This window comes from Rissa tridactyla, chromosome 1 (assembly GCF_028500815.1).
Source record: "Rissa tridactyla isolate bRisTri1 chromosome 1, bRisTri1.patW.cur.20221130, whole genome shotgun sequence".
NCBI lineage: Eukaryota > Metazoa > Chordata > Aves > Charadriiformes > Laridae > Rissa > Rissa tridactyla.
Genome location: NC_071466.1, coordinates 218,263,678 through 218,288,742, shown reverse-complemented (window position 1 = coordinate 218,288,742; position 25,065 = coordinate 218,263,678). Strand labels below are relative to the sequence as shown.

General features: G+C 56.2%; 1 protein-coding gene across 1 annotated transcript in view; it reads right to left on the bottom strand.

Moving 5' to 3' along the window:
- Positions 1–25,065, bottom strand: part of TNPO3 (transportin 3) — a 40,291-nt gene that overhangs the window by 10,549 nt on the left and 4,677 nt on the right. Inside the window, exons 2-10 of the mRNA XM_054188599.1 lie at positions 15,777–15,977; positions 14,900–14,973; positions 13,396–13,552; positions 9,150–9,293; positions 6,553–6,728; positions 3,446–3,584; positions 1,766–1,912; positions 1,057–1,164; positions 555–646 (exon numbers count right to left, since the gene is read on the bottom strand). Coding sequence (XP_054044574.1) covers positions 555–646; positions 1,057–1,164; positions 1,766–1,912; positions 3,446–3,584; positions 6,553–6,728; positions 9,150–9,293; positions 13,396–13,552; positions 14,900–14,973; positions 15,777–15,977 — 1,238 coding nt within the window. The remainder of the gene's footprint in view (positions 1–554; positions 647–1,056; positions 1,165–1,765; positions 1,913–3,445; positions 3,585–6,552; positions 6,729–9,149; positions 9,294–13,395; positions 13,553–14,899; positions 14,974–15,776; positions 15,978–25,065) is intronic.

Genomic DNA, 25,065 nt, shown 5'->3' with positions numbered 1-25,065 from the left:
CCCTTACTCTATTCTAGCAGGGAGAACAAAGTCCGTGGCACAAAAGCCTCGTCAGACGAGACGTAAGGAAGACATGGAGGGTGGTGAGACCCTGGCCCAGGTTGCCCAGAGAGGTGGGAGACACCCCATTCCTGGAAACATTCCAGGTCAGGTTGGACGGGGCTCTGAACTACCTGGTCTAGTGGAAGATGTCCTTGCCCACGGCAGGGGGTTGGACGAGGTGGCCTTTAAAGGTCCCTTCCAACCCAAACCGTGCCAGGATTCTACAAAACTCTCCAAGCAGAAGAGACCTGAGAAGGTCCAACTGCTTCACATGGTCCCAGCTCCGTCCTGGACCCATAATTCCCGGCCAGGAAGGGGAGACCTTGGCCTACAGGACGTCTCCACCAGCAAGGGCTACTGCACCCCACGTTCGCTGAGGACTATCTGAAATAGAGTGGGGGTTTTAAACCTTTCCGTCTGGGAAAGCACGTTCCTAGGGGTCTACTCGCGGTGTCTGCAAAAGCCCTGAGCCCACAGCCCTCAGGGACACGAGCAGGATGGTGGACACTCACTGGTCAACGCTCTTGGCTATGGAGGCCATGATGAAGAGGACGGCTTCCGTCACCTCCCAGGGTGGATTCCCGTCCTTCAGGGTCGCGTAAAGCTGCAAGAGAGAGGATCGCTCGCAAAAGAAGGTACAAACACAGCTCGGGGGCGTGCGGGCAGGAATCCCACCCTGCGGGACGGCCACCCGCTCCTCACCTCCTCCGACACCTGAAACACCGGGGCTCCAGGCGCAGACCTGCAGAAACCCCCCGCGTTCCACTGACCACCCCACTCTTTTGGGGGCAAAACACCGTTCCTCAAAGCGTGACAACCTCCCGCTTCTCCCAAAACGTGACAACCTCCCGCTTCTCCCAAAACGGTCCCCAACACCTACTTCAAGCCACTCCTCGCGCACGGGGGGAGACGACGTGTGTGACCTCCTCCCCATCCCCGAGGCCACCAGGGCTCAGCCACCCCCCAGCACAGCGACGGATGCGGGCGTTCCTCGCAACGCTCCCGCAAACCCACCTGAGCAAAACACTCCACCGATCCCACCAGGAAGATGAGGTCTTTCACCAGGTCCGAGACCCGCATCCGGAATTCCCCAAAGTCGTCCGTCTCCTCTGGGACACCCTCCTAAGAGAGATGAGGGAGAGCAAAAGGGTGAGAAATCCGCGTTTCCACAGCTGGGACAAGACAAGGGATTCCGTTTTAGAGGAGGGATTGATCCTTCCTGCCCTCCTCTCCCCAGATCAAGTGATTGAAGGGAAGAAAATGGAGAAAAGGCTAACGCAGCCTGAACGCGCGCCGCGTATTCCCGCTCTGACAGGCAGACGAAGGGATGGAAGGCAGGGGGATGAGGAGCACAGGGAGAAACGGAACGTCTGGGATGAAGCATCCCGGATTCCGCGGAGGATGACAGCACTGCGTGGGCTTTATTCCAACAAAACCGCCCCCCAGCAGGGGACAACGCGTCTCTCCCCAGCTCTCGAAACGGCGGGGCGGCGGGAGAGGGTCATCCCGCAGCAACGAGACGCCCGAAAGCTCTGGTAGAACGAGAGCCGACTTAACGGAAAGAGCTTTAACGCAGCGATTTTAATTACTCTCAAGCCTCTCTCCGCAGTTACTGCGGAACCATCGCCTGTGGACCCCTACACGTGGATCAGCGTAGGGAGGACGGACGCATCCTACCGCCCCCGCTGCCTCCGGAGGGAACAAGGCAAAGGCAGAGCCTTACGTGGTCCGAGTCGAGCTGGCAGTGCCTGGCCAGAGCGTGGAGAAGGCGCTGGATGTAGGCTTTGAAGATGCTGTGGATGACCGCATCGTCCGTCTTGTAGAGGTGCTCCCCCAGTCGGTACCAGAAGTTAAACGAAATTTCTACCACCTGGTTAGAAAGAAAAATTCAGCACCTCGTTAGCAACGGAGCGGGGTTTTTTTTTTGCCCCATTCTGCTGGCGCTGCCGATGGAGGAACCTCCTCCGGGGGTGGCTGCAGCCTGGTGGGGCAACCGCAGGGCTCCGTCGGTGCTGCTTCACCGTGCGACAACGGAACGTGGACCCGTTTGTCCCCGGCTTTGCCAACCTCTGCTGCTTGTCGCTTCGTAAGGGATTTGAAACCCACCGAGTTAATGTGAAAACCTGTCCCCAGCCCTCCGAAGCAAAGCCTCTTCTCTGGAAAATTAACACGGAAGCCTAAGAAACCGCTTCGGAGCGCGGACGTCACCTCGTTTCACATCGGTCAAACCCGCCCCAACAAGCCACGGGGCATTTTGTGTCTACGCCGTCCTCCCCAGAGCCCCAGGGGTGGAAGGGTTTCCCCACCCGGAGACCCTCACCGCCCCTGCCCGGGCTTTCCATGGGCCAACCATCCCAACGGCCGGCTCGGAGTGGGACGCAGGGCTAACGATGCGAGGGGACGGCAACCCAAGAGAGGAGAAAACATCTCCAAGAAAGGGGACGTTGCTCCAAAGCCTACGGCTTCTTTATTACAAGGGGAGTTATTGTCTAGGTTGGAAGAGACCTTGAAGATCATTGAGTCCAACCATCGACCCAACGCTGCCAAAGCCACCACTAAGCCACGTCCCTCAAGAAAAGGAAGGCGGATTTTTTTTCAGGAGCAGCTGTAGAGTTTCAATTCCCACCAAGCACCGCTGGCACAGGACATGGCCATGCCCAAGGGAGATGGAGCTCAACGGCCCTGGAAAGGGGTCTAAAGGAGTGGCCGAGTCCCAGGCGAGCGCCGCAGAGCGGCTCCACAGTTTCCACCGCAAACAAGCTGCGCCGCAGCAGCCGTCGTTCCTTAACTCGCCTGCCGGTTCTCGGGGCTGAGGAACTTTCAGGCTCTGGAAGCTTCCGGAAAACCCGGTCCTGGAGAAGGCACTCGCTCATTCCCGACCCACCTCCCATCCATCACGGCTTCAGCGGTTCCGTCCACCCCCGGTGGGACCTTGCACAGGGAGGGAGGGAAGCCAGGGGTTTAATTAACAGGTTTGGAAGAATCACGGAATGGTTTGGGTGGGAAGGGACCTAAAGAGCATCTTGTCCCCGTGCCGTGCGCAGGGACATCTTCAACTGGATGAGGTTCCTCCAAGCCCCGTCCAACCTGGCCTTGAACGCCTCCAGGGACGGGGCAGCCCCAGCTTCTCTGGGCAACAACCACCCGGGCAAGAATAAAACGCGGCAAGAAAGTAACGGAGGTTTTCAGAGCTGCGCTCCTGGCCCCGCGCGCCCAGGAGAGGGAAGCGAAGCCAGATTTCTGCGTCACCAACGCCCAGCGGGCGCCCCAGGGCCAGCAGCTCGGAGGAACCGAAGCCTCTCCCAACCACGTGGCAACACCAGAGAAAGGTTTTTCCACTGACTCATCTCCGGACGAGCGCGACGGGGCGATGGGAGGAAGCCGGGGGCAGAGCCGGGCTCACCTCGTACTGCGGGTGTCCCGCGCAGATCAGCAGCAGCTCCAGCGTCCGCAGGTCACCCAGCCCCTGGCCCGGCGTACAGACGATTTTATCTAGGAACGTCTCGCACAGCTCGGTGAAAACGCGGCAATAATTGAGCACCCTGGTGAAGAAATTAAAAAAAAAAAAACAAACAAAAACACAAAAACACACAGGGCACAAATCAGAAAGATCTTCCACGGGGGACCGGTTATCCCAGCCCGGGGGGGAGATGAGGTCCGAGCAGCGCCCCGGGGCCCCGTCTCGGACCGAGAAATACCAACTTCTGCTTTAGCTTTCCGTCAGCGGTTGGGAAACACTTGAAATAGGGGAACTTGGCTTTGTTCGGTGAAAACACCGGGTTCCGATACGCAAATCTGACGAAATCCGATGAAAATTTTCATATTGGCCCCCCCACCCCGCCCCCAGCGTCTGAGAAAAACCTCTCCGAACCCGGAGCCACAAAGGTGACAAAAACAGCTGGAGTCCAACTCGGGGCCCGGGAGGTGCCGCGTTCCGGGAGACAAATACACAACCCCCCCCCACCTTTTCAAAATAAAACGCGGGATGCTCTGAAGAGAAACAGAATTTAGGGGCCGAGCCGAAGCCCGAGCTCTGCCCTGCTTTAAGGCTGCAGGAGGGGAGAGGAAGAGGGAAAATCCCGGAGCCACGGCGCGGTGGCGTCCCACCGAGGACGGCTCCTCCCCGCTAAAGCCACCCTAAATGAGGGATTTCGGGGGAAGAGGTCCAGAAAGCGACCCCCAGATGAGGAATTTTGGGGAGATAAGCCGTTCGTCCCGGGCTTTGGATTTAGGATTCAGGACGTCCCAGGAGGCAGAGGCGCGATGGCGGAGTCGGTCTGGCCAAGCAGAGAGGAGATTATAACGAACTTCCCCGTGCCCGACAACCGACGACTAATTCTGTTAGAAGGAAGGAAAATCAGGAACTATCCTTATAATTCGCAATTCCGAAAGGGCTAACTTCGAGGAGTAACGGCTCGTTTTGCCCATGGAAATCGCGTTTAACGCGGAATTCCCTTAAGCCAAAGGCGCCCGCGTTATCTGGGACTCACGCCCCACGCTGAGACGAGGGGAGCTGGGGGCTGTTTGTTGGGTTTTTTTCCGCCTAAAGTCACCCGAAAAGCCGCAGCAAGGAGCCGAGCGCCGGGAAGGAGGGTGGAAACGCGGGGAGGCGGATAGGGGGAGGCGAGACGAGCAGAGATGAAGCCGGAATCGCCAGGCGCCGAACCGGCGCCCAGCCCCTGCCAAGGACGGCGACAAAAACAGCACGGGGATTTTCAGCTGTAATTAAAAAAAAAGGCAAACCAAAAAAAAAAAAAAACCAAAACAAAAAAAACAGTCGGCGGAATCGCTGCGCCCTGAAGACACCGGCACAATTCAAGATTTGCAGCGCAGCAGCTAAAACGATGAGGATACGCATCAGTTTTCCACGGCGGGGCGAGGAGGCTGCCGAGAGGCGAGGATCTGCTCAGCTCCAGGGCGGAAGGAGCCGGATCTCCATCTCAGGAGGCAAAAAAAAAATAAAATCGGCCACCGAACACGTGTCCTGCGGCTTCCCGGCTGGTCTTGGGGGGTCCCCAACCACGACGACGCCTCGCGCAGCCACAAAACGCGCTCGGCGTTTGGCAACGGGGACAGAGGGTCTGGCAAACGCGGGCCGATTCCTACCTCGTTTTCCACATACGTGGAGTTCGGAGGGAAACGGGCTAAAGGCAAGAGGGGTTCACCCGTAATTAGACCGGCCCCACCGAATTCTTCTCGGCAACACTTTAAAACAGGAGAAATGGGGCAGAGCGGACGGCGGTGGCAGGCAGAAGCTGGTTGAACTGGCTAAAGCACGGAGGAACGGGGCGGCTGCAGGCAGCGACGGAGAGGAAATACCGGTTTGGTGCTAGGGAGGTTCCAGACCCATCTCAGGGAACCGACCTCCTCTACATTCGTTAGCCGCAGCCACATAAAAAAAAGGAAGAGGGAGCGCTAATGGCGCTCGCTCGTTAAGCTGGGACGCCATAGGCGCGCGGAAGAAGAGAGCGAAAACCGTCGGAATTGGGGCAAGGAAAAGTTGTCCGCTTCTGACCACTTGTGGAAGGGCTCGTCGGAGAGTTAACCACAAGAGACTTGACCGAAAAGTAAAATTACCGAGTAGAAAAAAATCGGTCCTCAAACCAGGACAAAGCCCCGAACACCGACACGGCGAGGTGACGAGGACGGCAAGAGGTGCCAGGCCCGGCGCTGCCCGCACGCGGGGGACGTCACGATGCCCCTGGACGTCACGATCCCTCCCGGAGCCGCACGGACCTCTCGGCCCCTCGCGCTGAGGAAGCCAAACGCCGGGGCGGGGGAGCCCCACGGATCGTCCCGGGGGAGAAGAAAACACCGTCTCGGGGCTGAAAGAGCTCGGCTCGTTTACGCCAACTCCAGGCCGGCTGCTTCCCACCTGCCAACGCAGCCGGGAATAAGCACCCGCCGGGGAGCTATTCTCCTTACGGCAATGCCAGCGGCAGAGGGTGAGCATCAACTGGCTGAGAATTAACCGGGGCTGGAGATCAGAGGGTTTCCAATCCCAGCGGCGACGTTTCGTAGCGCCCGACACGTGTAAGATGCTGGTTTCGATGTGTCTGACCAAGGGATGAAGGCTGAAGTTTCTTTAAGTCAAGAACGAGACTCATCCGGCACCTCTTTCCGTGGGGAACAGCCGAGCCAGTACGGACATTTATGGAAAGGATGCAGCAGGAGCCACCACAGGTGGCTTCTAAACTCTATTTTAAGGCTGGCAACCCACCAGCCGCACCTCGGGATACTCCCCCCGCGCGCTTCGCCCGCCGCGAGGAAGACCAAGCGTCCCGGCGAGGCGAGCCTGGCGACGGCCCCCCTCTGCCGAAGCCCCGGCTGGGCACAAATCGTCTCCCCCAAGGGGGTGGGAAGCCGTTTGTCACTTGTCCTCCTTCAAGAAATTCGCAGGAGAGACGTCAGAGTGAAGGAAAACACGGCGGATTCCAAAAATACCTGCGGGCGGGCAGACGGACGCGGTGACGGTTAATTACCGCGCCTGGCCTTCCTCCGTTGACTTACTTGTCCAGGTCCTCGCGCGCCACAGCCATGTGGTAGGCACTCTCCAGGGTGAGGACGCCCTGGAAAAGCTGCAGGGCCAAGGGAAGGTTGGTCTCCACGTTCTCGATGGCGTAGAGGGCTGAGCACACGCAGTCCGAAGCCGCTTCGTGGAGGTTGGACGACGTCTTGTCTTGTTGCTGCAAGAAAGGAGAAGAGGAGCCCGGTGATTATACACGAAATGGGACGGTAACGGGAAAATTAGCCTTTCGTTGTCCTTGAGATATTTTGTAGAGCTTCTGCGGAGCCGCAGCCCCCGAGAACCCCCTCCTACCAGCCCCGCAAAGCCTCTGTGCTCCACCACCGCGGACGCCCGAGGTCAAAGCTGACCCTCCGTGGCGGGATCCCACCGCGTCTTCCTTGGGAGAGGCAAGCGCAGGAGGGAAAACGCCAACCGAAATCCAGCCGGGAAGGAAATAACCCATCGTGCTGCTCGTTACCCGGCTGGGTCGTCGAATGTCCCAAAAGCTGGAAGGGACCCATCGGGATCATCGAGTCCTCGGCGAAGGCGGAGACGAGGTTTCTCACAAGCACATGGCAAATATTTCTCACTGCGAGGGTTTGGGGCCGAACAAGCGGATTTCAGGTCCCGTCTGGTGGATGTTTATAGCGGTTGCACGAGGCTGATTTAACGGGCGCCTTTAATGGCCCCCGCGGAGCCCTGAGTAATTAAGGAGGGAGCCGAATCCAGCATAATAAGGAGGAGGGAGAGCAAACCGCGAAGCGAACAAAGAGGCGGCAGCTCTGCGCGCGCCCTTTCGCGGGAGATCCCAGCGCATTCGGAAGACAATCCGCGGTGCCGCGCGAGGGTGGAAGGAGGGAGGGAAAAACGCGGGATTTAAAAGCGCCGTCGACACAGCGAAAAGGAGGAGAGGGGTGGGTTTCTGCGGCGGCGACGCCGGGTCCCCGCGGGAAGATGGTCTGCTCCTCCTCCCACCGAACGGGAGCCCTCCTCTGCGTCCCTCGTTAATTAAATCGGCACCACGGAACGGATGCAAATGAGGGATCCTGTCTGACGAGGGGAGGAGGAACAGACAATTCCCGCGCCGCAGAAACCTCCGTCCTGCGGGAATTCCCTCCTTTCTCTTTGTCCAGCTCACCGCCCTCCCTGCGGCAGCCAGTCCCCCTCCCACAGGGCAGGAAAACCCACCCCAAACGACCTCCAGCGGGTAATTTTCCAAGGTGAAAAGTGTCAGAAAAGGAATAAAATACTGTCTTATCGAAAAGTCTGGGAAGAAAACGAAACGATACCCCCAAAACCCAGTGATTTTAGTATTAAGCAAATGCAGTTTTCTTCAACGACAGACAACTCTCTAAAGCCAAAACCCATCAATTCCTAAAGCCACGGGGACGGCAAGCGCACGTCACCGGGGCACGGAACAGACGGGTTTTGCTCAGAGCCCCATAGAACCACCGGGCTTGGAGGAAAGGCCACGCACAACGTGTTTCAGGCCGAATTTCTCCCTTTCAAAGCCTCCGTACGCTCCGAAGTCCACCTGGCGCCTACTGCGGCAGCAGCGGCAACCCACGGACGCGGCCAGAAACGGCCGTTTCTCAAGACGTGAACACCTTTTATTCCGCTCCGAGCGTTCCACGGCCATCGCAGAAGAAACGGAACCGGCTCCTGCGTGAGCTAGACAAGACATTCGCTTAATACAGCCTCCAAACCTGGTGATTAGCGGAGCAGGAATAAGGAGAGCAGATATAAATAGGAGATTTAACAGCCTTTGAAGGTTTCTCTTGATGCGCTGTCTGCTGGCGAGCGCAGCAGCGGGTTTGTGGAGACGAAAGGACGAGACAGGGCAAGGTGGCAGGAAGGTCCCCGCGACCCGACGCCTCTGTCCCTGCGGCAGCTCCGCTCCCGTCCATGGGAAAAAGCCGCGATTCCCAGTAAAACCAGGCAATGTCGGAGTCTGCCCACGAACAGGGAACGCTGCTCGCCTCTGAGCGCACCTTCTCCGGGTCAAACCAGGAGGTGGGCAGGAAAGAATAACCCTGAAGGAGCCGCAGCGTCTCTTTCCTCCATGGAATAATCAAAAAAAACCACCCAGGCGGTTTTTTTTCTTAACTTTTGAAAACTCTGTCGGTACTTTCCCCTCCATCAGTCCTGTCCCCACGTCACAAATCCTGAACTAAGGACCAGGCGCACGGGCAGAGGAAATCCTCAAGCGAGCTTCTGGTCCCACCCTGGAGAGAGCAGCCAGTATTAGATGTTCCTCATGGGCCGCCTTCGCAGGGTCCCGGGGCTAACGGGAGGCAAGAAGAGCCGTGGGAACCGGCGGGGCCAGCCCGAAGAGGGCTCTTGCTCCGTGCTGCTGCTCTCCCGAGGTCCTCCAAGGCGGACAAAAGGAGGATCATCAGGTCAGGAGCACAGATCCGGTGCCGCGCGCGGAGAGACGGCTCTTCCCCGCTTCCGAGCGGGGCCAAAACTCACCTTCCGTACCCGCGCAACGCCCACGGGACAGCAGCGCCGCTCCTCACACCCTCTGGGACGTAAAAGTGATGCTCTCCTGGCACCCAAGGCCCCCCACCCCACCTCGTTTCCCCAGAGACATACTCACCAGCACCTCGAAGAGGAGTGACAGTAACTTGCTGTTTGCCATGAAGGTGCTGTCCAGGACACCCAGGTTGAACCAGCTCCCCAAGCACCGAAAGATTTTGATAAGCATCTTCTCATCGTTGCCCGCTTTCTCCACGCACGTCATCTACGGCAGGAGAAGGAAGAAGCCCTGAGGACCCCAACTCCAACGCGCAATTTCGCGAGCGTTGGAATTTAGGTCGGGTATTAGGTAACGGTTTTCCACGGAAAAGGGTTGTCAAGCCTTGGAAGAGGCTGCCCAGGGCAGTGGTGGAGTCGCCGTCCCTGGAGGGATTTCAAAGCCGGGCAGACGCAGGGCTGAGGGACGTGGGTCAGTGGTGGGCTTGGGAGCGTTGGGTTGATGGTTGGACTTGATCTGAAAGGTCCCTTCCAACCTAGATGATTCTATGATTCCAAGCAAAATAATAAATAACTGTTGCAAGCCATCCTGGAGTCTCTACAACTGGTATCGAGAGCGTGTCCATGGCCTACGGGAAAGGCGGGGACAAATGTCTTAGCAAGGCCTGTAGCAACAGGACAAGGGATAATGGTTTTCCACTGGAAGAGGGGAGATTGGGATAAGATATCGGGAAGAAATCCTTTGCTGTGAGGGGGGTGAGCCCCTGGGCCAGGTTGCCCAGAGAAGCTGTGGCTGCCCCATCCCTGGAGGGGTTCAAGGCCAGGTTGGACGGGGCTTGGAGCAACCTGGGCTGGTGGGAGGTGTCCCTGCCCAGGGCAGGGGGTGGCACTGGGTGGCCTTTAAGGTCCCTTCCAACCCAAACTATTCGGTGATTCTATGACCCGTCACAAGACAGAGGGCCTGGGGCAGTCAGCAGCGATCCCTCCAAGAGGGAAACACAACTTCCAGCAATCACACAACACTCTTGTTCCTACGTGGACGCTACGCTCTGACCAGAAGACACCTGAGGATGCCCCCACCAGCAGGGAGGACTCTGCATCTACCTAGGGTGCTCACGTCCCTACGCTGGTTTTGTTTTCAGGAACGCGACAGTTCTGCAACCAGCCTCTCAAGAGCACGTGGACTTTGAGCATCCTCTCAAAGTCCACATGAAGGACTCTCCAAGAGAACGGACCGCTACCAAGATCCCCGTCGCCCAGTAACATCGCCCTGGACTTAGTGAGAAGTCGGGCCAGAGCCAAAAACCCCTCAGTCAACTTCAGCCGCCGTTAGAGACGCAAGAACAAGCAGTTTGAGCGTCTGCATTCATTCCCCGGCCATCGGTTTTCTGCAGGATCCTGTCTCAGAGCAGTGGAGCGCAGACACCACCGAGTTTCATATGTGATAAACTCCTAAACTCACTCAAATCTCAATTTAGTATTCCTCACCACGCAAAAAAAAAACCCGCTGCCGAAGAGAGGATCGGTCCTGAGGGCCAGACCTACCCCAAAAGCCCTCCCGAGGACAGCCCCGAGGCACCATCGCTGTGTCGTTCCAGTGATGGCCAACACTTCTGCCGCACAGCAGCATCCTCACCAAAACCCGACCCCAGGGAAGGCCTGACCTCGCCGGGCTGAGGGAACCGAAGAACGGGTGGACGGGCAGGACCCGGAGAAGGATCCCAAAATCCCTTCTCCCAGAAGAGAGCGGAGACCAGCCCAAGCAAGCCTACGAAGGAGCGCTGCCAGAGATCCTCACCCTCGCTCGACAGTTCAGTCCTGAAGGCGGAATGTCCTACTTCCTCACGGTCCCTGCACAATTTTTTAAAACCCCATTATTGTAGGTCAAGAACGTGAATTTAGCCTTCAAATCCATAAAAAAAGTAATTTAATTTTGCTCTTCAGGTGCTCTTCCGTGCTGGGATTTATGAAGAAAGCTGCAGGCAGACACGGAGAAGTCTGAGGAGAGAGTCTTAGGACAAGGCTACGGCCCTGGGCGATCCCCGTCTCCGGTAGGGCTGCGAGCCACCGGAGCGCGGTGACGTGTCCTGTCTCACCGATGTGACAGCCGGACTTCTCCGAGCCGTCCTAGGAAGAACGCCGAGGGCTGGCACGGCGCCGGGGTTCGAGGAAGGTGACAAGAGTTTCAGGAGCGAGCGAGGACTGGTTCAGAGACAAGTCAGCCCAGGGAAAAAGCGGAGCCGGGCTCCCCTAACGGCGGTGGTGGGAAGGGCACGGGCCTCTCCTGGGACACAAACGGCTTAAAGGGGGAAAGGGTCTTCTCAAGCCGGACCCGACCAGAGGACGCAGCTCAACTCTGTGTCCTGAGACATCCCTGATCGTCGCGATCCCCCTTCCCTCGGAGTTCCCGGAGTAAGGCCGGAGGATGACGCCTCCTCCCCAGGCCTCCACGGGGAACGTCAGGCGTTGAACAATCACGGAACTGTAGGGGTTGGAAGGGACTTCGGAGATCAACCCCCTGCCAAAGCAGGGTCACCCGGAGCAGGTTGGACAGGAACGCGTCCAGGCGGGTTTGGAATGTCTCCGGAGACGGAGACTCCACACCCTCTTTCACAAACACGAAACATCCACCAGAAACATCAGCCGCCCTCCTACCTCTATTCCAGCTGCTCTCCGTGGCTTTCTTAACCACGGACCCACAAAAAGCAGCGTGAAACCAGTAGAGGGACCTGCTGCAAAGCTTCCAGGCCAGGTGCAAACTTAAACCGAGCCCTTCTTACCTCTACTCCGCCTTTTTCCCCCCAGTTAAACCGAGGAAAACTGCTGGGGGCTGCGTTGGGTCCCGCCCGAGAAGGCAACTGAGAGAGGGAAGGGATATCGGGGGCTGCATCTAACACCCGAGAGGCAGGAGGGGCCGAAGGAAACGGCAGGTTACGGGAGCCCGGAGGAAGACGAAGCGATGCCCCGCAAGAGGCGAAGCTTCTCTGGGCAGAGAATCAAACCCTGGGGCGGGGGGACAGGGGACATCCCCCCCCTTCTCTCTGCTCCGGAGAGCGAGCCCGGAGCTTGACGCCGTATTTCTGCGCAGCGGGGTTGCTAGGGACGTGCCACGATGTTTGAGAAAAGCCAAGAAGTACCCCCACCAGTTGAGGAGAAGAGAAGATGGTTGGTGACAGGTCAAACTAAAGCCCTACAGTTTTGCTCGTCAAAGAGAAGGAAATCTAAAGGACAGTCTAACAGCAAAGGGACGGAGATTCGGCATAAAAACACGGGGCATTTCACGCGGATAAAGTATCCTGAAGGTGAAGGTTCCTCCTGTCTTCACCGGCCACAACTCCATCACCAAAGGAAGACGGAGCAGCAGGGCGCGAGGGAGGCGGCTGGGGGAGACGGGGAGAGCCCAGCGCGGGGCACGGAACGAGGAGGCCGCGGAGCAGGGAGACGAGCGCTGACGAGGCGCCGCAATTAAACGCGGCAAACCTCGACTCCGTCTGGAGCAACGGTGACATCAAGCAGCTGCTCGGAGGAGCTACAGACTTGATAGGCGCTGCCGAGGACACGTTATCTTTCCTTCTTCAGATAAGCGGCGTGAAATGGTCGAGGTTAAGGGGAAGCTCTGGAGGCTACGGCACGCGCTCCACTGGAAGCCCGAGTCGGGGATCAGGTTGGCCATTCATTCACTGGGCTCAAACAAGACTGAAGAGCGTGAAAAGCGTTGCCAGCGAGGAGTATTTCTTCTCAGTCCCTGAAGCGATTCACCTCAACGCTTGCTCTCTGCTCCCCAAACCTGCCCTGCTTTGGGGCCCACAACAGTCTCGTTCTTGGGGTCGAGTCTCTCCGTTGGGCCAATACTGAACGTGACCTGCAGCTAAACGCACGACCTCGGCTTATCACACAGCGGTCAGAAATTAGGTACGTACTGACATCTGAAAGGGGCGGGAGAAGAGAGAGAAATCACAGTTCCGAGTACCTGAATGCCCTTCTTCTAAGAGATATGTATATGGAGAGAGATGTGTGGATCCGGAGAAGATCTGGAGAAGATCTAAGGAACGTCTAAGGAACGTCTAGAGACCTACGCACACCCCCATAATAGGCTGAAGTAATTTCTTGCTTAACCCTCAACCAAGACAAAACCGCCCCAGCCTGCGCAGGAATCCAGTCCCAACCAACTGCTGAACCGACAGTCCAGGAGACTAAAGACAGCAGGAACCTGATCATGATTTTGATCTGCTTGGAACCAAAATATCTAAAATCAGCTTGTTCCACAGAGATCACATCCGACCTGGAACGATCTGGATGGATCAGTGACGTGGAGGGGGAGAAGAAGCTGCATGAGCTTCTTTAGCAGTTGACCAGGTGGGTCTCCTTACCAGCAGAGAGATGACCGTGCTGGAGTAATAGGCCAAATCTTCTATGATTTCAGTCCGACGGTTGGCTCCGATGCGCAAGGATCGGCTGTGAACCTCTTCTGGCAGCACCGTGAGGATTTCCAGCAGAAAGGGCAGTGATGTAACGTCATTGCTGTACCTGAAACGACGGGAGGAAGGACAATGCATGACGGCAGGTGAGAGCCAGGCAGGTGAACGGCACCGTGAGAGACGGAGGGGCGTTTCGAAGAGATTCAGCACAAGGCTGATTGCAAACACGCTCCAGCGTGCAGCTGCAAGGGCAGAGCCCTGTCAAGAGGAGCCTCCGTCCGTGGATTAGCTCAAATTTTCAACAGAAAAACAGCAAAAGCGTTCCCAGCCCATGAGCCCATCACGCCTAAACCTCATGAGGTTCAACCAGGCCAAGTGCAAGGTCCTGCATCTGGGTCGGGGGAACCCCAAGCACAGATCCAGGCTGGGCGGAGAATGGCTGGAGAGCAGCCCTGAGGAGAAGGACTTGGGGGTGTTGGTGGACGAGAAGCTCAACACGAGCCGGCAACGTGCGCTGGCAGCCCAGAAACCCCCCGCAGCCTGGGCTGCATCCCCAGCAGCGTGGGCAGCAGGGCGAGGGGGGGATTCTGCCCCTCTGCTCCGCTCGGGGAGACCCCCCTGCAGTGCTGCCCCCAGCGCTGGGGCCTCAGCACAGGAGAGACACGGAGCTGTTGGAGCGGGGCCAGAGGAGGCCCCGGAGATGCTGGGAGGGCTGGAGCCCCTCTGCTGTGGGGACAGGCTGAGAGAGCTGGGGGGGTTCAGCCTGGAGAAGAGAAGGCGCCGGGGAGACCTTCCAGCCCCTTCCAGTCCCTAAAGGGGCTCCAGGAAAGCTGGGGAGGGACTCTGGCTCAGGGAGGGGAGCCACGGGACGAGGGGGAAGGGTTTTCCACTGGAAGAGGGGAGATTGGGATGAGATATTGGGAAGAAATCCTTTGCTGTGAGGGGGGTGAGCCCCTGGGCCAGGTTGCCCAGAGAAGCTGTGGCTGCCCCATCCCTGGAGGGGTTCAAGGCCAGGTTGGACGGGGCTTGGAGCAACCTGGGCTGGTGGGAGGTGTCCCTGCCCAGGGCAGGGGGTGGCACTGGGTGGCCTTTAAGGTCCCTTCCCACCCAACCCCTTCTGTGATTCTAAGTGACACTGCCCAGACAAACCACGTTCCCTCCCGCTACAGAAGTACGGTGGGATCATCACCCAACAAAAACAGGGATGCGGGAAATCGCGGAGGCTCAGAGCGGTGCCTGCGGAAGCGCGCACGCCCTCTCCGTTACACCGAGCCACCGACAGCCCCACCTCCCCCTGCCGCCATCCAAAACGCTTTCAATTATTAATCCGGAAAGAAAAACTGCCCCATCGTCAGGCCGTTCGCTGCTTCCCTGCTTTTTTGGACGGCGCAGGTCCACCCGCTCCGCATTTACTCGAGGAACACCGTAGAGTTTAACGACATAAACAATTACTTACTTTTCAACCAGTGTCTGTACACAGCCTTTCCAAGAAGCCATTTGCAGGGCAAGGTCTGCTATTGCTAAAGCAAGCTGAAAGGGGAAGAGGAGAAAGAAAAAACACAGCTAAGTGCGGCGACCGACGAAATCTGCCCAAAAGCCCGGGGGAGAAAAGGTGCTGCGACCGTCAGACCCGCGCTCGGCAGGATATTAATTGCCAATATCCCTGTGATTAACTCCATGTGGCCACCGACGGGGTGATATTCTCCCCCCGGGCTCTTTAGGGGCCGAAGAGGCACCCTCGCCCCAGTCTGTGCTGCGTCGCACACCCCCGTGCCTGGGAATAACGGGATAACGGGAATGCTGTATAGAGAACGGAAGGATTTCTGAAACATGCCAGCGCCTCGGGAGAATTCCCTCCGGTCACCCAGGTCGTTCCTGGCCATATGGATGTTTCCTCCCTATTTCCGAGCACAGGGAAAACCCCAGGAGCAGCCGTTCCTCCTCTCCAAACAGCAAACTATAAAGTAACTGATTTAACGAAAGGACCCAAATAACGACGGAGGGCAAACAACCCTGCGCCGGGAGGCGCGACCGGGCTGGCTGCCGGCATCGTCCTTCTCCGTCCTGGAGGAAAAGCAACCAAGGGAGACCAAGGGCTTTGTCTCAGAGGTGACAAAAGCTGGAGGAGCGTGACCTGCAGCACCTATCCCCGCCCCGCGGAGCTGGCGATTTCTGCAAGGACGGGCTGTGAGACGAGCCTGGCCACCAGCCGGCTCTCAACGGCAAATTAGGACTCAGGGGTCCAGGTTTTTTCCGCTGAGAGCAGCCTGCGACCCCCCTCGCTCGCAGGCATCGATAGAGCGGCTCCTTCCACCCCCCTGCTCAGCCCCCACCTGAGTGACGATGACCGGCGACAGGTCTTTCAAGTTCTGGATGTGGGAGAGCAAAGAGTCCCGTAAGGAAGCGTGGGAGTCCGTGGGGAGTTCGTAGAAGGAAGTCTGGATCTTCATCTTCATGGTCTGCGCCGCGAAGTAGCAGGACTCCACATCCTGACGGATCTGCAGCAGCTGGTCCGAGATCTCCCAGGCGTGGACCTGGAGGGAAAAGCACGGCACCTTCAGCGAGCGGGCGGGGAGCAACCCCAGCGGGTACCAACGGGACAAAGCCCAAATTCCCCCGGACGGAAACACATCCTCTCCCCATAAATACCCCCGTAATTTTTCCCCAGGAGTGCCCACGCGTGTTGCCGTCCCAGCTCGGGCGGCGGGGGCTGGCTAACGAAGGCGACACCCCCCCGACGCACTGACGGAGGAGATCAGCTCCCAGCGCGGACCTGACGCGGGTGGAGATGCTCGGGTACCACAATCCCTCCGGGAGAACGGATCCGATGCCCGTTCTTGCAATAAAAAGCAATAAAAGAGGCTTTTTTCGGGCTAAGCTGGAGAATTGCTGCGCCTAAACCCGGAGAGAGCCCAGCAAGGGAGAAACGGAAAAAGAAGGCTTGGATAAAGGTCTGCCCGGACCAAAATAAAGATAAGTAATTGCACGATTGAAGCCGCCGGGCCCGTCTAAGAGCACACACCGGGACGGGTGACTCCGCAGCGGGCTACGGATGCGCCGAAGAGCCTGGAGGAGAGACGGCAACGAGGGCAACCAGCAGCCACCTGGCTGGCGGAGACCAGGAAAGCGCTGGGCGAGCCAGAGGAGCGGTGGCCACCACCGGGCAGACCCCTTGCCACCCTCGCCGAGATGCCACGGGGGACAAGCCCTTTGCACCCCCGGCACCGCTCCGACCTGCCGAGGCACCGACTGCCCGGGGTTTGGTGGGACAACGAAGCCAAATCGGGCAACGAAAAGCTCGGCGGGCCACCAAGCGTCACCAAACTCCACCACGGGACGGCGGGGGCCACCACCGGAGCACGTGGGCACGGCTGGGGGAGAAACCCTTGGATTTGGGGGTCTCCTGTTAAGGAACGAGATCTTCAAAGGACTCAGACGATTGATAAAATCCTCTTCCTTTCCTGAAACATCCGCAACACATTTTAGCTTTGCGAAGATCGTGTGTTTTTGCTTCTTTAAAATGAAAATTAACGCTTTATTTTTCCCGAACACCCGAAATCTGCATTTCGGCTTGAACTAATCAACGCAGACGACCCAGCCCGTGCGCGGGGTTCCCATCAGTCCCCTCCTCGGACCCGCACCCGGAGAGACATCCACCGCCACCAGACCCTCTTTTCTAGCACTGGAATTGCTACGAAAATCACTCCCTTGGACTCCAAAAGGTCTCGGGACTGGAGGACGGCGGATATTTCTGATTTTTTTAATGGTTAATGGCCAGCAAGGCAGGACCCCACAGCCACCACAGAGGACTTCAGATATATCTCAAGTTTATCCAGGTCCAACAGCACAGCGAAGGGAAGGATTAAATAAATTAAACACGTTCAAAATCACCTACAGTACAAAGGATTTTGTCCCTTTGCCTTTTAAAAAAAACCCCACTTTATAAGCAAAAACCCAGGCGGTGACACCAGCCACTGCCAGGGGTGGATGTTAAGGTTCTTCATCCACTCGAAGCTGCCACGAGGAATGGAAATCCCAGGAAAAAAAAAAAAAAGAGCCATCCCCTTGCTCGACCCGGAGGAAACATCCGCGCAGAAAAGCGGATCCAGGCTGTTGCCTTCCCAGACGCAAACTTCTCCTCCTGAGCTTCCTTTGAGCTATGGAAAGGGGGAAATAAAAAAAAAAGCTTTTTGGGATGCGCCGATAACCCCCCGAAGGACGCAGAGCCTTGCGCTGCACCGGGCCAGCCCAGAGGACGCGGCGATTCGGCCGAGCAACAGCACAGCGGGTACCGCGGGATGGAAAAACGGGGGGTGTTTTTTTATTGAAAAATCAGGTTTTGGGTTCATGAGGTCCAGGAGGTTCCACAGCCCACCCTCTGGAGATCGAAGGAGAGCTCGGTCAGACACCCACAAAACCCACGGCGTGGTCCCGGGTATTTTTATTTTTACACGTTTCAAGCACCCTCCGCGCGCAAGGGCACCTGGGCATTACCCTCGCCCGGCCCGGAATGGTAAAATAAGACAGACCGACGTTTTATTTTACTGAAACACTGGGAATTTTCGCCCTTTGTGGACCTAAGGCGGCACTGAACACAAGCTGGTGTCTGTATAAGGCGGCAGGATTACCGCTCTTAGGTTTAACACCGTTTAAAAAAAAAATGCCAAATTCAACAGATTTGGACACCTGGAAGCGGTACTTCGGCATTTCCGAGCTCGAACCACGCGACGAGGCCGTGGCGTCGTGGCCCTCAGCTCCGACATCCTTCGAACCGCAGGACTTCCCCGAATTAAATCCAGTGTGAAGTAAAACCTCTGTATTTTTAAAAAAAAAAAAAAAAAACAAACAAAAAAACCAAACAACCCTTCCAGTCCCCATTTCAGTCTTTTTAGCACAGGAGATTTCATCAAAACCTTTGGCCAGTTGTTCCAATCACACAACGGTTTGGGTTGGGAGCGACCTTAAAGATCACCTGGCTCCAACCCCCCTGCCCCGGGCAGGGACACCTCCCACTAGGATCAGGTTAAATATATATATTTTTTATTTTTTTTTTTTTAAAAACGCGGTCTGTCTAGCCTTGTCTTCCAGATGTCTTTGGAGTAAAGAGCCGCATCCGTAGGTGAGAATTCGATCCCGCGTCGGCAGAGCGGGTACAGAGCGCGCAGGGGTTCCGCCGACGAATCCCCGTTCAGCGAGCTCTCCCGCGCCCCGCTTGTCGGCTTCCGTAATTAAAAGCCCTCCACCTTCAGTTTCCCAAATGTAAAATGAACCCGGCACCTCTGTTCCCCCCCCCGCGCAGGATCCCCCCCGGTCCCCGTCCGGGGACGCCACGTTGGGACGCCAACCTTCCAGTTCTGCTGTTGAGACGCCTCCTGGGGATTCCTCGCTCCCCCATCCGTCTTCTGCCGCGCAGAGACCGAACAAAATTCATCTTGAGATTAGAAATAATCACCTTTCGAAACTTCTCGACCCCGCGGGGGCCCAGGAACAGCGACGGTCTCCAACACACCACCAGACGTCCCGGGTCCGCAGTCAGGGAGGTGCCCAGGGGTCTGCAGCATCTCGCACGGGGACAGGAGAACGGTTACCGGGTTCTTCAAGGCTTCAGGTCAAGGTCAGCACGATCCAGGCTTATTCCCAGCGAAAAAACAGCCTCTTTCGCATCCGGCAAAGTAAAATTCTGATCTCTTTATAGGTGACATTAGCCCAGGGCTCAGCTCCTGATTCCAGCTGCGGCTGCCCCATCCCTGGAGGTGTCCAAGGCCAGGTTGGACGGAGCTTAGAGCAACCTGGGCTGGTGGGAGGTGTCCTTGCGCATGGCAGAGGGGTGGCACTGGATGATCTTTAAGGTCGCTTCCAACCCAAACCACTCTACGATTCTACTGCCTGAAATTTTGCTGGAAGATATTTCTACGGCCTTCCTGTCCCAGCACGTAGCACCTGAGATGACCGTCAAACCCAAGTGCCCAGACAGGAGACAAACGTACGACCGGGAAACTCCGCGCTCCGACGTTCTCCCCTCTCCCCTCCTCCTTGTAGCTCAACCCTGAAAAATTCAAGCAAACAACCGCGTCCAAACACAACGGGAAGAGCCCCAGAAGACGTGCAGAAATAGCGACAGGCGACTCCGCCGCTGCCGGGGGAGGGAGGGACGAGCTGCCCGCGGACACACGGCCGGCCAGGGGCCATCGGATGGTGCTCACCAGGCTTCGAAGCCTCCGAGGAGACTCTTTCCGAGCTGCCTCCTTTCAGACAAGCTCCGTTGCCGGTACCGGGCTTTGATCCTTCCTCTCCAGCCGTTAAATAAACCCTCTCCAAGAACTCCAGCTATTGCTGGCCCACAACTCGCCCGTAAAAACTTCAAAACGGGTAGGAAGAAAAAGTTGGACGTATTTCTGACGGAAATGTCCGTACGGATTTATTTATGCTCACCCCAGTTAATTCCCAAGCTAGGAATAAATAAAAAGCCCTTCTTGAGAAACGCAATAACTACACTTAAGCTCGAATCGCACCAGACCCTCCGCGACTCCTTTTAAAAAACTTTCTCGACTGTATTAACGGGCACAGGTTTTTCCGCAGCGTTCAGAATTGAACGATTACGCGCTCGGCAGTAAGCGTATACGGAGATCCTACCAAAAATGACCCAAAAAAAAAAAAATAATCAAAGCCAACAAGCCCCGGCTCCGCTATACACCCGCCTGGAAGCCGCTGATTCAACAAAGCTCCCGTCATTATGAATGGTTTGGTGATCCCTAATGACCGGCGGTACAAAAAGAAGGTATTTGCATGCCCTGAATTTACCGCGGCACGTTCAGAAATTACGTAAAGCCTCCAAAAAGTTGCAATAAATTGGCTGGCGCGCCCTCAGACAGCTCCAACGATGATTAGCGATCAATATGTAGGGGGAAAAAAAACCCACCCTGCAATAGTACGTAGCAAGAATAGATGTACACGGCAGCAGGACAGCTAAGGAAGACCTTAAAGAAACGTCAGGTTGGGAAATAAATTAATTCGTAGCCTCCGGCCGCAGCTATCGAACACCCAACCTGCATCTCATGGCAAAGAAGAACACACCTCGCCAACGACCGGGGCGCAGCCGAGCACTTCAGGTTAACATGATTTAGGGGTTTGTTTTCTGGGCACGCGACAAGAAAATATTTCCAAGATGTCCGAAGAGAACGATTTTAGGTTCTAGCGTTGACCACCAGATCGCCAAAAAAAAAAAAAAAAAAAAAGGGAGTTAAGACCATCCCGCAGAATACAGGCGCTCGGGGGAAGGAAGACGAGGCACCGCCACCATCAGACTGGGCACGCAGGATCTTCGCAAAGCGCCCCAAGCCTTGCGGATTTGGGGTTTTTAAATCCAAATTGCCTTCCCACCGAGAGCGCACGGCTACCGCGGGGCAGGCACGGCTCTTCCGCGCGCGTGGAATTCAGCCCGCCTTGGAAGTCTTGGAAAATAAAAGCTCGTTCTTCGTTTTCACCTACGAGCAGACTGGGCTCCAACTGGGTTTCCAGAGAGACCCGTGAGGACGAACTAACCCAGCCCGGGTGACAACGTCCCCCTCCTTAACCCCGCAGAGGGGACACCCCAAGGACCTTATCAACTACACCAATCTTCACTTTCCAACCCAAAAATCCCCAGCCAAAGGGTTCCGTCCGGAGGCACCCGCCTTCTCGATAAAAACCCCAACCCCGCGCCGAAGGGCAGAACATTTGCAGCCTGACATTGAACACCGGGCTGAAACACGAGCCGGGTGTTTACACGGCCTTTAACAACAAGAGACATAAACAAGGCGAGCCTGGGGACCTTCACGCAAAGAAAACGCCCTCCCCACACCCCCAAAAAAGCAGTATTTCTTTCAATTTTAACAAACGGGCAGACGAGGAGGCATTTGTTTCGAGACGACTCGTAGCGTTAGAACCCCAGAAGGTCACAATTGAAAACAGTTGCAAAAAACACCAAGTGTATTTTTCACCATTTTGCTGTTCGCTTTCTGAAGATCCATCACTTTTCTGCGGATCCCTCACTTTTCTGCAAGGAAAGAGGACCACAGCGATGCCGTGCTGGTGGCATCCAGAGGGAAGAGATCATCAGCTGGAGGACAGAAGCATTAAGATTCATGAATGAAGCACCAGAGTAGGAAGTTTTAAATAAATAAAAACCTTCTTCCAAGATTTCTACAGAGCAGAACGAGTACTCCATGCCCAAACCACCCATACCCACGTCAAGCCTCCCAGCCCCATCCTCACAAAGCAGCCACGTGCTCACCTCGATGCCATCCCAGCCCCTACACAAACACGGCCTTGACGAAAGAACCTCGATGGAAAGCGCCTCCACCCTGGAGCTGGGTGGAGACGGAGCTGGGAAGACGCATCCTTCCTGGAGAGAAGAGCTGGGCCGTTTGCAGCTAGAAGGAAATTCAAAGAGGACCTCCACTGGGAGGTTGGAAACCATACGCGGCTCTCAAACCCAAGTAATGTTGCCTCTTCCGCTCAGAAGGGGATGCGCTGCCCAAGAGGCAGAAGGATTTTAGGTAGGAGGACACATCTACCAGCCTTGGTGCAGAACCGCCTCCCCAGCTCCAGTCCTGGGCTCGGTCCCCAAACCGTGAATCTCCAGGAGAAAAGGGACCGTCACCTTCCCTGCAGTTACCTCAGCTGTTCTCCAGCCCACGCAGAAGGACCTACTGCTGGCACCGCATCACCTTCTGGCCCCCAGTACCATAGAGTGACCACCCACAAGGGAACGAGCTTACGGCAGCTAATGTTACAGCTCCTGAGTGACGCAACCGATTCCCACCACCTCCTCCTCCATCTGGCCCACCAACTGCCAGAAGCAACCTCAGTTTAGCTGATGAGACCCTGGAGACAGCGGAGATGGAGAGAGGGAACTGAAATGGGCACCACAGGTTGTGAAGGGTGAGGGCTGGACAAAGAGACGAAGAACCACACGGACATCTCAAGGGCTGCCGTCATTTGATGGGAGTGTGGCAGGAAGCATCCCTCAACGAGCATCCCACGGAACTGCTCGCTGCATCCCATCGGTGCAGAACGTGAGGCACCGAAAGACTCGAGATGTGAATTTAAGAAAATTCATGGAGTTTGGCTACGCACATCTAGCCAAAGGGCGTGCAGATGGCTCTAGGCAGCTGTGAAGGCCCCAGCTCCTCCCTAAGCTCCAAACCCAGTTTAGAACGTGATGGTCACCAGAAACAAGTGAGTTCCACCAGAATTCAATCTCCTAGCACGGAGCAGGAGACCACGAGAGAGAGCGCTGCACCACATTGGGTGCCAAGGTTGGAGAGAGCTCATAACAACTCAACGTCGCTCACTCCAGCCAGAAACCTTCAATGACAAGCAAGTCCTTCTGGAGAAGCCAACCTGAGGAAGAGAAGCGTCCAGTCCATTCAATCCCTGCTGGCAGAAGGGTTACTCGCCGAACGGAATATACAGAAGCTGAAGCACCAGCCAGAGGAGCTCCTAATTGAAGGAGTCTTCAATTTTATGGATCCTTTTTAGACAAAGGCTGGCTTGAGCCAAAAAGCTCTGAAAACAGGGGAGGCTTCACGCTTGAAAGGCAGCCCCAAGGCGCTTCTCTTACACCCCGGCCTCCCGACAAAGAGCTGCCTGTCTCCATTCTTCGGTCAAGTGGTACCTCCAAAGGACGATACGCCCAAGGTCATCATTCCCAAGCTAAGACAGTTGGCCAACCCTCTCAGCTATTGAGCAGCCTCTCCCCAGGGTCTCCTACAGGCTTTTGAAGGACGGGTCTAACGGACATCGCCGCACTGAGCTCGAGCAAGCTTTAGGCAAAGAGAATGCATGCAAAGTCAAGTCTTCTGCTCAACAAGATGTCCTGGTTTGAGGTAAAACAGAACCAACTTTCTGGTTCAGTAATTTTATTTCTTAGCTAGGCCTCTTCTAACTCTCCAAAATTAACCGCACGTTGCGTCGAAAACGGCTCATTCAGGGTGTTAAGACCAATGTTTACAGTTTGTGCCAAGGGATGGTACGCAGAGAGGCCCCGGCTTGTACTTATTGCTGTAACAACCAAGGTCGGCTCATTTCGTTATTTGCCCCGTTGGAGGGTCGGAAGCGGAAAAGCGCAGAGGGATCCCACCTGCGGGGAGGAGCGGACAGGACAGGCGACCCAAAATTGACCAACAGGGGTATTCCATCCCATCTGCCCCATGCTCGGCGTAAAAGCTGAGGGATCAAAGGGTCAGCCCTCTTCCTTCAATGGCCAACGTCCGAGGAGGGCCCTGTCTGTTCGTCTGCCTTTGATCCCGATCCGTGAGTTCCTGACTCCATCTGTGGAATCCAGTTCTCACCCGTCGCCGAGACCAGCCTGGGACCTCCCCAGTGCCTGCCGGTGATGTCATCCTGGGAGCTTAATACAGTTTTATATATGCTGTATCTATTTAATTGTTTTCCTTTTTATTATTAATATTTCATTAAAGTAGTTTAGCTTCTTCTAAACTCATAGATCTCTCCATCTCTCCTCCTCCTCTCCGTGTACGAGAGGCTGGGGGGGAGCATCCGTCGCCGGCCATTGGCTCATTTGGCCAAAACCACGACACAAGACTTTGAAGGTGATTTAAGAGGTCCAGTAAAGGTACGCATCTTCCAGTAGACGGTCTGCCAGCCAGACTTGGGTTGGTTATTGAGAAAACAGACGGCAGCTTGTGCGCTGGAGACGCGGTTTCACCACGAGGCCAGGACTGGTGACGGAGTCCAGCAAAGACCCCTGAAACTTCTCTCCTTTTCCAGCACATCAAATTTAAGGAAGAAACGGGCCTGTTCGACGCCAGTCTGAGAGACAGATACCAAACCAGCACAAAGATGAACGACGAGGTGGAGGTGCTGTGAGAACCAAGGGCTTCCAGCTCAAAAGGCAAGTATGTGGTGGGCTTTTTGGCAAAACCCTGCTGCTTTCCTTCTGGGCTTCCACCAACATGTTTAACTTGTTGGGTTTTTTCCCCCAAATTATAATCTCTGGCCCCTTCCTTGAAAGAATTCAACTGCTACCGTAGGCGATCTTTACCGTGGAAGATTTACATTGCAGCAAGGAAGACTTCAATAAGCCACCAGAAAAACCTAAAACTCAGAATCACAGAGTAACTAAGGGTGGAAGCAGCAGACCTGGAGGCCTTTGGAAGCAGCAGACCTGGAGGTCTCTGCTCAAAGCAGAGGCCACCTAAGTCAAGCCCATTCAGGGCGGTTATGGATGTCTCCAAGGACGGAGACCTCCTCAGCCCTGGTCCTTCTTGCAGGGTTTACCCATCCTAATGCAGCCCAGGGGCAACTTGGTCTCCTAAACCCCAAACCACCACGTTGCTTTCCAGCCGGTTGTCCCAAGGCTGACCTGCTGCATGGGGTGGGCTGGAACTGGATGATCTTTAAGGTCCCTCCCTTCCAACCCAAACCATTCTGTGATTCTCTGGCTACCAGGGTGCAGGACACGCGGATTTTGGGAAGCAGCTCTTTGGTTTAGGGATGAAGGGTTGGACACGAAGGGGTTGGGATGAAAGGCCGGGATGAAAGGTTGGTTGGACAACGCCAACCCACGCCAGCCTCAAAGCGACAGGCAGCACCGAGAACAAGCACACACAAAAGAAG